The sequence below is a fragment of the Pholcus phalangioides genome, unplaced genomic scaffold (genome assembly GCF_987345545.1).
Source record: "Pholcus phalangioides strain wild (caught in Gottingen) unplaced genomic scaffold, Ppha-v1.0 ptg000028l_1, whole genome shotgun sequence".
Classification (NCBI taxonomy): Eukaryota; Metazoa; Arthropoda; class Arachnida; order Araneae; family Pholcidae; genus Pholcus; species Pholcus phalangioides.
This window is the reverse complement of record NW_028301618.1, coordinates 4266852-4279427: the sequence shown is the minus strand read 5'-3', so window position 1 is coordinate 4279427 and position 12576 is coordinate 4266852. Positions and strand designations below refer to the sequence as shown.

Sequence of the window (12576 nt, the reverse complement as noted above, 5' to 3'; positions counted from 1 at the left end):
AAACTGATGGCAATTATGTGGGATTTTAATTACAAAGGTATTTTGCAGGCAAACTTAGAGTCAAATAGAAATGATGTCAATCCCCACTGCTCAAAGTATAAAAGCGCTATTAGTGCTATCAGCTGTTATTGTCGCTGAGAACTATTAGCTGAGTTAGGAAGCTGTCCCCACGTGCAGTTTCTATTCAACATACATATATAAAGATCTAAGGCAGTGGGGTTCCCAAACTTTCTGAAGTGCACCCCCCCCCTCCTCCCCGACCAAAAGAAAATTATGGCTGACCCCCTACATAGGCTTATCATATGTCCTGGAAGACCGGAACATTCCAATTTTTTGCTAGTAAATTTACTGTTCCGAAAGCACTTTTCAGAACGCTAGTCTTGGTTTTAATTAAACGATATTGACTTTCAACCATATTCAATATTTTTGTAAAATATCATATAAATATTAATTTTGTTTTTTGATATCCTTAGTGTTCCTTATGCAAGATGGAAATGTAGCGAAATGTATGCTCCTTGATTTTCATATACAGGGTGATTACGAAAAAATCATCTGATTTCAAAATGCTCTCTCTCTCTAAAATGTAGAAATTTTCTACATTATATCAACATATATTATTTATCATTCAGTGTTTTTAATATTTAAGACATACACAATTTTGGAATCAGTGATTCTCCCGGAGTCACCCTGCATAAGTATACTCCTGAGGAGTATTGCATCACCGCAATACTCTCCTCCCCCATAGATCACAATACATCCAGCAGGGTCATCAGTTTAGCTATCTGACATCATTCGATTATTTCATGGCATAAAATAATGACCACAAGTTAACAAATAATTAACATTTTATTGAATTAACTTGAGAGCGAAATTGTACGTGACCAACGGTTGCAAGAATAAGCAGACTCCATAGTATTATACAGGTGTATATAAGAATATCTGACACACATGTGAGCATGCGATATGACTCAAGAGCCAGAGAGGGCGCACGTCACAACAGTAATCTTGAAGAGTATTATGTTGCCCTAAGCTCAGCTGAGTAATTGATGTGACCCCCGCCCCCGGAGGGTCGAAACCTACACTTTGCAACCACTGCTCTAACGGACGAAACTGCCATCCAGTCCTCTGTAACTTAATGATAGAGTACTTGCCAGGACTGAAAGGGGACGGAAGTCCAATTCCTGCAGAGCATAGTTTCTCAACCTTTTTTGTCCCATCGCCCCTTTCTTCAGAATTTTTTTCTCTCATCGCCCCCTAACGCAATCTAACCCATAGGATCCTATGTTATACCCGTAGCTTTTACCGCCCTCATGGAACATTTCATCGTCCCCCAGGGGGTGTTAACGCCCACGTTGGGAATCACTGCTGTAGAGGCATATAAATATTCTTTCTGAAATTCATCTCCACTTGGTGTCCAGTCGTTCGTATTTTGTATATATAAACTTGGACTCTGTCATTGGTCATTTCTGTAGCAAAATTTCCTGCAAACAAGAACTAATTAGGCCAAACCCACAGTTCATTGCTGATTCCAAACAGTGGCATTACCTTATTATTTTTTTTATGTACATGCGAAAAATTTCACATCAAAAAGGTAGGTGAACTACTCGCTAAGGTTTGGGGGGGGGGTGAGCTTTCTACAATAGAAATTAGTTTGCAAGCCATCTAATCACTCTTCCTGTTACACCTATATTCCAGGAAAGATTCTGACAAGGATGGATCGGATGGTCAACATGTTTCTGTAAGAGTAGTAGAGAGTTTTGCATGATGAAGCTAATACTGACAGGATCCATAGGTGCCAGAACCTCCGGACTGAGGCTATTTGAGCACCCCCTCAATAATTTATTAATATGCAATGCAATGTACCACTCCCTCTCCTGGATAAAGGCTAGAGTCCTACATATACGAGAGAACTGGCAACTTTCTCCCAACGTTTTCTTCATTTTGCCACCTCTGATTGGATCAGTAATAATCCTTCAAAATTTTGTGCTAGTTGAATAGAAAGCGATATTGAATAAATGGCAATTCTTAAAAAAGAGACAATGAATGTAATACTGTATATACTATGTGATTAAGATGGGGAAAAAATTCCTTACCATAACCAAACAAGAAGTACTTTCCATTGTGTGTCTTCTTTGAAGCGAACACGACGACCAGAAGCAAGTAAATATGAAGGCTCTCAAGCAACATCCAACTGAACGCAGAAAGGAAGAAATAATGCAGAAGTCCTGCAACGATAGCACATATGATCTGGAAATACAGAGATAATACTTCTCAGAAAAGGTCTAGGTCTTAAGACTATCAGTAAAATATTCCTAAATCATGCACAGAGCAACTAGTTAGATCACACACACATGCCAAGTAGTGCACAGTCACGCTGTTGGCATCAGATGGCAAAATGATGATGATAATGAAAAGGTTACTAGATCATGCTTTGACTGATGAAGTGCAATGCTTGAACAGAAACCAGTAAAAATTTTTTTGGTTTTTTGGGGGTTTATTTTTTTTGGTCACAGTAAGACCATGAACCTCAATCCATTTAGCAAGGTCAGAAAAGGCACCTGACAGCTTAAGTAAGAATAATAGAATCTCAAAAAATGTAGAGCGCATCTCATCTTGCATGTAAAAAATGTTTGTAAAAGTTTGATTGTTTCAGAGAATAGGACTTGTAGAATGACTGGTGCAAACTGGTACAGGTCGTAGAATAGTGCAGGATGCACTGCTATAAAATGGCAGGTACTGGATACTGGTACCAGGCAGCAGTCCAACCACTACTTTACCACACAAAAAAAAAAAAAAAAAAGAAAGAAGGGTTGGCCATTGTTCACTTACTAAGAAAATTAGCAACTTAGTACAACAGAGATACACAGTAAAATTTTGCTTTTGGCTGAAAAAAATCAGGAGCAGGAACATTTGAAATGTTGTACAAGACTTATCGTGAAAGACATAATGAGGTGGAAAAATGTACATTCCAATGGCATTAAACAATTTGAGAGCTGAATTAAGTGTTTGACTCACTTTGCCAAAGGTGTCCGTCAACATGAACAGTTGTAGTTGATGTTTGATTCATTTTGATAAGAAATGACAGCTGCACTGGGAAAGGTGATTATAATTAAAGTTTTGATTTTAAAATGCTAAAAAATTAGAACCACTGGTCAGAATCACTTGGCGAATGCAAAAAAATGCCTAAAATTTACTAACGGATGGTGCTGTACTTGTCAAATATAAGAAAATTTGCTGAATGGAAAAAAAAGTCAGTTAAGAACAAAATGACTATTTATAATTTAGCATCATATGATTTCATATAATCCATGGAAAGATTATGAAAATGCCAGCATAAAACAAACACCTACAACATAATCAAGAAACATTCACTATGTTTTCTACCGTGTCCTGCAACAAGGTGGGAGCAAAAACTGTGTTAAAGATCAGAGTGTGTCAATGGTAATGATTGGGAAGGAGCCTTTTTTGAGTTCCTGATTTAGGCGCAAGTTTAGAAAGAGTATTTCAAATTTCAATAAAAAAATTGAATTCAATTTATTTTCTATTTCTAGTTCATTTTCAAAAATTAAATTAATTAGTGTTCGATAGATTAAATTAATTTTAATTTTTTCATTGATTTTGAAAATTTAAATAATATTTTAACATATACTTATACAAATACAAACACTGAGGCCACAACTGGCAAAATTATCCAACAACGTGGGTAAAAGTTAAGGCGGTATTTTGAGGAGATGAAACTCTAGTCAAAGTGATCGTAGTTAGTGGTTGGCCGAAGTTGGTTTTCCCATGATTCCCAACTTTGAGGTGCAAATGCGAACTGATTCTCCCATTAAAAAGTTTCGCCACAGAGAACAACAGACCTCAGGGCCAGAGTTTCGCATGGGCAACATGAGCATTTGCCCAGGGTCACATTTTTTAAGGGGCCCCCCTGAATTTATAATAGTATTTATTTTACACAAATTGTTATAGTTTTTACTTGGTAAAATTTTGGAAAATCGAAGAATTTTCCCTAAATCATACTATATCCAAAGTGCCCATTATCAGCAAATCCTATTGAATATCAATTTTAATATTATAACCAATCAGTAATAGACTTTACACAGCAGGTGCAATGCAACTCCACAAAAAAATATGTTTCAATATGTCACAGTCTTTTGTTCAGTTAATCAATTTCACATCTTTTTAACCGTAAAATGATTTATGAAACGATGACAAGAAAGTTTGCATGTTTAACCAACATGAAATCCTCAAAACCTCGTGAAGATTCTGTATATTTGCAATGCAAAACTTTATGCATCTGATCTTGCAAACACTTTTTCAGACGAACTGCAATAATTTCATCCTTGGTTCAGGTTCGTGGCACATTGCCACAAATGTTAAATAACGCTAAAGGTTTAGAAGAGACGTTTCCAAATGGCGAGACAGCACTGAATCATCATTGACATCACCAACATCAAAATGTTTCAGAAAAAGGTCATTCTTCTTATGAATACAATTATTCATACAATCATCAATTCGCTCAAGTGTTTTACAAGAAAAACTGAATGAATGAACGCCAGGGTCTCTGCCACCGGACTTATCCCGTTGCCGAGATCTCTTCCAGCCCAGCTTCATGGCAGAGTCTGGAAGAAAGTGAGTGCACCTAACAGTCTGAGGTGTGTGCTAGTGTTGTGTCTGATATTTCAGTGCTGCCATCTATACTTCAAATTGTGATTGAAGTGTAATGATTGAATAATTATAACGTTGTAGGCCTGTTGCTCTCTGTGGCGAGACTTTTTAACGGGGAGATCGGCTCGCATTCGCGCCTTGAAGTTGGGAACCACAGAAAACCAACTTCAGCCGACCACCACTGTGGTGCCGGTGGGGTTCGAACCCGGATCTTCGCGATGCGAGTCCGTCACTATGACCACTCGACCACCACAGCGGTTACAAGAAAAACTGTCATCTTTAGCTTTATTCTGTATTGAAGCTGAGATAAGTGAAAAATTATATTTTAATGACATTATCAATGATTTTGCTCATATGAAAGTGTGAAAACAGCATTTATTATATTTTATGGAGAATTTTGCTTTACATTTCTCATTTAAAATAGTGCATATCATTTTATGACGTATTTACAAACATATACAGTCAAACCTCGTTAATGTGTCACTCTTGGAAGAGCAAAAATATGGCTTCGTAAGCGGAGTGACTCGTTAAACGGAGTAAGCCATAGTTGTGCCAATTCCTGCCTGAGGACAATTGGGACTTCCAAAAAAGTGACCCGGTAAGCGGAGTAACGTGTTAACCGGGTGATGCACTAACGAGGTTTGACTGTACTGCATTTGCTGATGTATTAAACCTCTTCAACCAAAGTCAACAGGCCCCCCCCCAATACCACTTTTGCCCTGGGCCCCATCAAGTAAATTCAGGCCCGACAGGCCTACAACAGTACAAATACAAGTATATTCAATCATTACACTTCCCTCATAACTCCAAAAATATATAGCAGATGGAATGGCAGCACTATAATAAGCATTACACAGAAACAAACTCCACGTTAGGTTTATAACATATACATGCACATTCAAACATGCATTCATTCTTTAGAAATGCCATAGAAGAATATGGATGAGGTGCATGTGTGGTTTAGTAGTAGCCAAGGTGTCTATAGATAGAAAACTTGATAAAGAACTTGAATACAATTTTGAAAAACTGTGATAAGAATTATCCTTTTGTTTTTCTCTCTTCTCTCAAACAATTTCGCACATGTACTTCAAAAGTGACTCAAGTCAAAAAACTATATTTTTGAGTTATCACAGTGGAACAATCAGGTGAAGTCCTCTATCAAACATCGAGAGTTTACCAAATTTAGCTTACAATCCTGTTCGCAGATGCTAAATTATTAGTCATGTAAATGTTTTTTAATTTACCACTTCACAGTTTTTCGAGATTTCCTCAACGCAAGAGTTTTTGACTTGTGTCAATTTTGAAAGACGTGTGGTTTTTTTCCCACTTAGTTGATAATTTTTTCTGCCGATAAAGACAGAAAATGGAGTCTTCAATTTTTTTTTTTTTTTTTTTTTGGAAGATAAAAAAATCGCTTAGGAGAACAGGCACCAATGTAGGCAAAATTTTATTGGAGGAGCCATCGCTTCCCCTGGCTACGCCAGAATATTGATCAGCAATAACTTACTTTGTCTTGAGTTTGATTCAGTCCAACCAGCAAAATGATATTTGCTATGAGCAATGTCAAACACAGATTCCGGTGTATGCTGTATCGTACATTCCAGCTATTGTTGCCTCTCTGAAGATTCCTGAGGAAGAGCAGAAAATCAAAATATGCATAAAAACTGTTTGGCTTATTTTTCTTGGCAAATTTATGCATAATGCATTAACGATTTCAAAGAAAACTGTATTGAGTCACATGACTAAAGTTCAATTGTGGGACAGCCACATTCTCTACTTTTCAAAAGCAAACAAAATAATAATCATACAAAAATTCTAATAACAATATTACCTCAATTAACCTGATCATCAGTAAATTCAAATTTCTGAATCAATTCTGAACAATCATCAGTTTTGCAGGCCCAATATCCTTCAGGGTAAAAATTGCTCTAAACCATAGATTTCCGATTCGGGTTCCTGGACTTCCAGAGGCCCACGATCTCATTGTATAATTATGAAAAAAATTAGCTACCTACCAAGTTGAAAATATAAACTTTATATACTTATGCATAAGTCAGTCACACACACACTCTCTTTCTCTCTCTCTCTCTCTCTCTCAAAATCTCCCAAATATTCCCCCTACACTCACTCTAAACTTTACAAGCCACATTAAAATGTTTTTCTATCATATCAATGGCTACAGCATAGGCAAAAACTCATGGTTGAACAAAATGTTCACTCTGCTGTCTGGCTACCGTTCGCGGGCCACAAACTGTTGCAATTATTATGCTGAGTGGATTGATACTTTTTTTTTTAGAAACTGTATGACGTAGAACCATCTGAATGCAGGTGTTCACCTGGGCACTGCCTCTAGGACTCTTGGTGCAGGAGGGGCCTTGGATAATCTTGCATAGCCATTGCCATAAATTTTGTCCAACTTGTAGGGGGTCTCGGTGTATTAATAGACCAGAACCCTCCCCCTTCTCGCTGAAGCACAGCTTTGTTTTTGTGAGCTGAGTTGAGCCCACTTTGTGGACTAGAATTAGTGCACTTTGCTATAAAGGAGAGGTTGATAAAACTCAAGTTGAATTTTTTCCCTCAAAAACTGACCCGTGTATAAGCCAACCCTCCCAATATATGAAAGATTTTCTGCACAAAAAAAACTTGGCTTAATGTTGTTATGATTTGACAAAAATTGCATGTGTGGTGACATCTCTTGATATGAGTATAAAACACTGTTCTAGTTCGTTTGCAGTCCAGCAGATGACATTGCTATTGCAGCACATTTACTAGTACTGGATAGAATGTCCCCCATTGTTTGGGAACATTCTTGCCGATAGATGGCTGTAGTGTCTTCTGCTATAAATAAGGGTCCATGGCAGACATCACGATTTCCAAGGGGGTAGAGAACTAAAAGTATTTAGGAACTGCTGCTTTAAACCATCAGTGCACAAACTCTAACCCACAAAGCAATTAAGAAAACAAACAGTATCATCATTTTTAAATATGCTAATGGATGCATGGTTCAATATGATGCATATAACAACAAAAATGCATAATGCGTTATTTATTCTTATTCAATAACAACTGAGCAGAAAGTACTTCAGCACCAGTTAAACATGTTCAAACTAATTCTAACAGTGTTTTTCAGTGATATTTGACTAGCCAAGAAATGATCTAGCTCTCCACATATAAAAAAAAAGTAAATATAATCCTGGGGGTGTCCTCCTCCTTGTGAGATCATGGCCTGCAGACAGGCCGAAAAATTTACACACCCATGATTTAAACTTTCCACTCTACATTTTTTTGAAGGACACACATGTTTTTGATTCAAAAAAAAGAAAGTCATTGAATGAATGCCACTGAGTACTGTTATTCTGAATGATGACATGATTTTAGATTTCAGATGATAGTAAAGGGCTTGAAAGGAAGTATGGCGTGGTTGGTTCCAGCATAATTGCCAAGTGTGTAGCCAAAGTCATCTCTCCAATCTTTAAATAATTTTTCTGTTATCTTTTCTAAATTAGAGAAGAAGCATCAAAGTCAAGTCTACTGCCATGCACCATGCTAGTAATGATCCCCTAAGAAGAAGGAGGTGTAGACCCTTGTAGTTCTGGCATTCTACATAACTGAGTCATGGTCACTTATTTTTTTAAGAAAGGAAGAAGTCATGTGTAAGCATAGAACTAGTCTTTTCTGATATAAAACTTACCCATAGCAAGAGAAAACGGCAATGCATATGGCCAAAGAAATGATGGACAAAGAGCACCCGATCACAGTTACGTAATAGAAAGAAACCTCTCCAACATCACTTATCAGGCCTTGGAAATCCGTCAAGACTGCAAAATTAGTGAGGTGGCTGCATTCACATAATGTGTGAGTGACGTTTGAGTCCTTTAATTGGCAGCCGAAATCATCCCATGTATTCCTGTGAAATGAAAATTTTAGATCAAAATATAATACCCAGAATACTGCGGGTTTTTTGTCATAAACTGGATGAGATACAGTTATCTATATATATAAAATTGATTTTCAGTGTGTCTTTATGTTCTCTATACAAATCTACAATTTTAGATCGATCGTCACCAAATTTTGCATATATACCAAATGGGACCTGACTTGAACGATAGACTACTTTAAAATTTCATCAGAGCAGGGCAAATGCCCCAAATGGGCAAAGAACTGTCGGCAACAATGGTTTTTGAACCTCAACAATCACTTTCCAAACGTTTACTTTGGTTTCCGTGGTTCCCTAGCAACGCGATTCAGACGTGTATATGCCTTTGTTACTTCTTTACCCCTGCCAGTATATGTATAATAGTTTATGCCTTTTTTTATAATGGTTTGCCACATTTTCAATACTCCCACTAATGAGGCTTTTTGAATAGACGTCATCATCAGCATCGCTTTCAAGGATCATCAAGGGTGATCCTCATACAAATCAGTGTTAAAATTGTCGATTTTACTGTCGAAATGCTGAAATTTGGTGGGGTTTTCTGTCACATCAATAATTTAAAAAATTGTATAGAATTCTCGATTTTTGAAATATTAAGCTTAGAGATATACGAAGCCCAGGAGAATAAATATGAAGTAATTAGCCCAATCCATACTTTTGAGTAGGATATTCGTGCAATATCATTGATTTCAACTTTTTATTTATATCTTCTCAAGCATGAAAATTAATGTCTCCGTATTGTCTTTTGATATTCAACTGCATAAATTCATGTGGGTTAAGATATTTTGAAATTAATTATGGGGTAGTTAACTTAGACACAAAGAAAGAGGGAGATATCACGTGATCCAAAAAGCCTCATTAAAGAAAACCCGGGCAGCACCGGGTTTTATAGCTAGTTTATTATAATAATAGATTTCCACTGAATGGAAATTAGAGATGCTACAAATATTCAGCCACTATTCGGTATTCTGCCTATTTGGCCCTTTTGCAAAATATTCGGTTCAGCTGAACCATGCTGAGGTATTCAGCCAAATATCTGTGTAAATCTAAGCATAACAATATTATTTTTAAAAATCAAATTGAATTTTTTGTGCAAATTAAAAATTTACTGATTATACATTTTATTGTGTGGTGTATATCCCTTTCTGTGAAAGAGGTTATGTCCGGGTGAATTTCAAAGATAAGGAAAACACTTAACTGAAAATATAATGCTACTGCAATAAAGTGGAAGTGAGTATGAATTACATAAATTCACCAACTCAAGGATATAATGATGCATTGCTACATAGTTAAGAGTAAATAATGGTTGACATTTTCTTAATGAGATGTATAATTGGTAGAAAGTATTGAAAGAAATTTGATTCCATAAGTAATATTAAAATACAATATATGATTGCTAAATTTGATTGTCAGTATCATGGCAATGAAAGTCTTTCAATTGCCATTTTCTAAATATTTATTTAAATAATAAATTGCATAATTAAAATTCAATTTCAATCATTTAAAATTACCAATAATTTAATTTTTAATTAAAAACATCAGTTTTATTCATAATTGCGATGAATTTTAAAAAAATTTATATTTGGATGCTGAATATTCGGTATTCTGCCAAATCACTATTCGTCCCATTCCTAATGGAAATGGAGCTCCAGGGAATGGAACTGATTAGCACAGTGGCAGATCATCATAAAAAGTCCTGGCAGGCACAGAAATCATTTTGCATTGCATTATGATATGAGCAGAATCCCGATTTCTGCCTGGGCAGGTGTAGTGTTTGCTTCTGAGCCTTATGATTTTGGGAAGCCCCAAAATTCAAACAATATCTCTGATTCCAGTTGCAGGGACCTCACTAATTTCTGCTTTTCAAACTTATTTGACTCAAAGTAATTCCATGGCATTAAGTTGATATAAATTTATTTGAAGAATTAAATTAATGACTTAGAATTTTTTTAGGGAGGCACGCACGCCTTTGCATCCTCTTTGGGCGCTGCCCCTACTGACTGGTACAAAAGAAATTCATAGCGCCTCCACTATAGTGCACTACAGAGGAAATTAATTTTGGATGATTTAAAGATTCCAACTGAATGGTCATGGGCAGTTAGTTAAGTAGGTATGTGTAAATAAAGTGTATATTAGTGCACACAATTTTTTTATATAGAATTTTCAAAAATTCCATTAGAACTTTTAGTAATATCCTAGGTCAGAGGTTCTCAAACTTTTTCCTCCCACAGCATCCCTTACCCTAATCACTGCTTACCAGAGGCTCCCCACAGAGCAGTTTAACATAGAATCTATTTGAAAAACCTTTGTCGGGCTGCCACTCCGCAGAGCCCCTGACAATGGGTGGTGGAGCATAGTTTGAGAACCCCCGTACTAGGTTTTACCTCATACTTTTGAATGCTCCAGAACATGCATTCAGACAGATTTGAAACAGATCCAAGGTTTTCCAGCAATATCTCAACTTTTGCATCCACAGACAAGGGTTCCTTCATTTCACCTTGTGTTACAGATGCACTAACCACCAACGAATTCAAACCTCCATTCCTACAAAAGAAGCACAAAAGAAAGAACATTATTGCTGATTGAATATGTAACATTAACAAAGACTTGAGTTATAGCAACAAGAGTAGTGATTATTACATAGGAATATCAATATGAATATCATATTAAGTATTTATCACTGGTGTAATCTACTTTTAGACATTACATAGAAATAAACATATTTATTTTTAATAGGAATTTTTTTATACTGCAATGAATTATTTGACATTTTTGACACCAGAGTTTCAACTGTGGTCTATCACGCATCAAAAAACCTACCAATCCTGAACATACTTGTTCAGCCCCCTATTTTTGAGTAAATAAACTGAAAAAAAGTAAGGATAGCTTCTTATTTTCCTGGCACCTTTCGCATCACAAACAGTTTGTGAAGAATTAAATTTAATTAACTGCAAGTACATCAAGTTTTTATGCAATTACCATAAATCACAGAATATGACAAAACAGGGTGAAATTTATTATTTTTTTTATATTTCCTTTCAATAGTCTGATAATTGTTTTTGCATAGCATGGCAATCACCTAAGCAGATTCTGAATGTCAAATGATGTCGGCAAAATGGACTATGCACATATTAAATAAGTAAAAAATAATAAATATGTACATACATGTAATTCACAGTCCAAGGTTACTACATTGCACCATACTCATTTCAGGCAGCCAAGTTAAAACAAGAAAGATCTATTTTTCAACACGAAAACACAAATTTACTTTTGTGTAGATTGCCCTCCCATTTGAAGGAAAGTGATTTATTATGAACGTGTATTAGATGGCATGCATGAAACCCTGAAAATCGTGGGTGGGGGGAGTCGGTCATAGAGACCATTACACATTGGAATCTTGATAACTTGCACATGGATAACTCAACATCTATTATTCTCTTGGTTGGCACAATACTAATTTCAATGTAGGGTAAAAATCAAAACATGTTTGGCTTAACTCCACTTAAGTCGACTATGATTTTTGTCCCTTTACCACAACTGGTTTTTACAATTGCCCATGTAATACCAGTTCTAAGAATTTTTCGACATTGTTCATGGGTATTTTGACAACCCTTTGTTTCTTTGTTCTCTATGACGAGTCTTTTTTATGAAATTCGGGGTGGGGTGGCTGTGCATGTGAAGAATGGGTGTTTGAAACCTGTTGGCAAGCTTATCATTTTAGTGGCGTTTCCAGGGGAAAAGTTTTTCATTCTATTCATGGTAAAAAAAATTTGGATATTGTCAACATCCAATAGTGATAAAAATCTTATCTATTGGGAGTTTTTATATTGTCTGCTGCATGGACGTTTTTGGCGGGACTGAGTTCTACGGTTTCTTGGAAAGGGAGTAAAAGAAAAAGAGCTAAAGCCTGGTTAGATGCTGAATATGTCATTTGATTGTCATCCTGAGTATAGACATATTCCTCTCAGATTACG

At 36.2% G+C, this 12576-nt stretch overlaps 1 protein-coding gene across 1 annotated transcript in view; it reads right to left on the bottom strand.

The window, feature by feature from the left end:
• Positions 1-12576, bottom strand: part of LOC149067792 (adhesion G protein-coupled receptor L1-like) — a 66194-nt gene that overhangs the window by 8902 nt on the left and 44716 nt on the right. The window contains exons 9-12 of the mRNA XM_089252162.1: positions 10994-11146; positions 8360-8575; positions 6176-6296; positions 2094-2247 (exon numbers count right to left, since the gene is read on the bottom strand). Coding sequence (XP_089108288.1) covers positions 2094-2247; positions 6176-6296; positions 8360-8575; positions 10994-11146 — 644 coding nt within the window. The remainder of the gene's footprint in view (positions 1-2093; positions 2248-6175; positions 6297-8359; positions 8576-10993; positions 11147-12576) is intronic.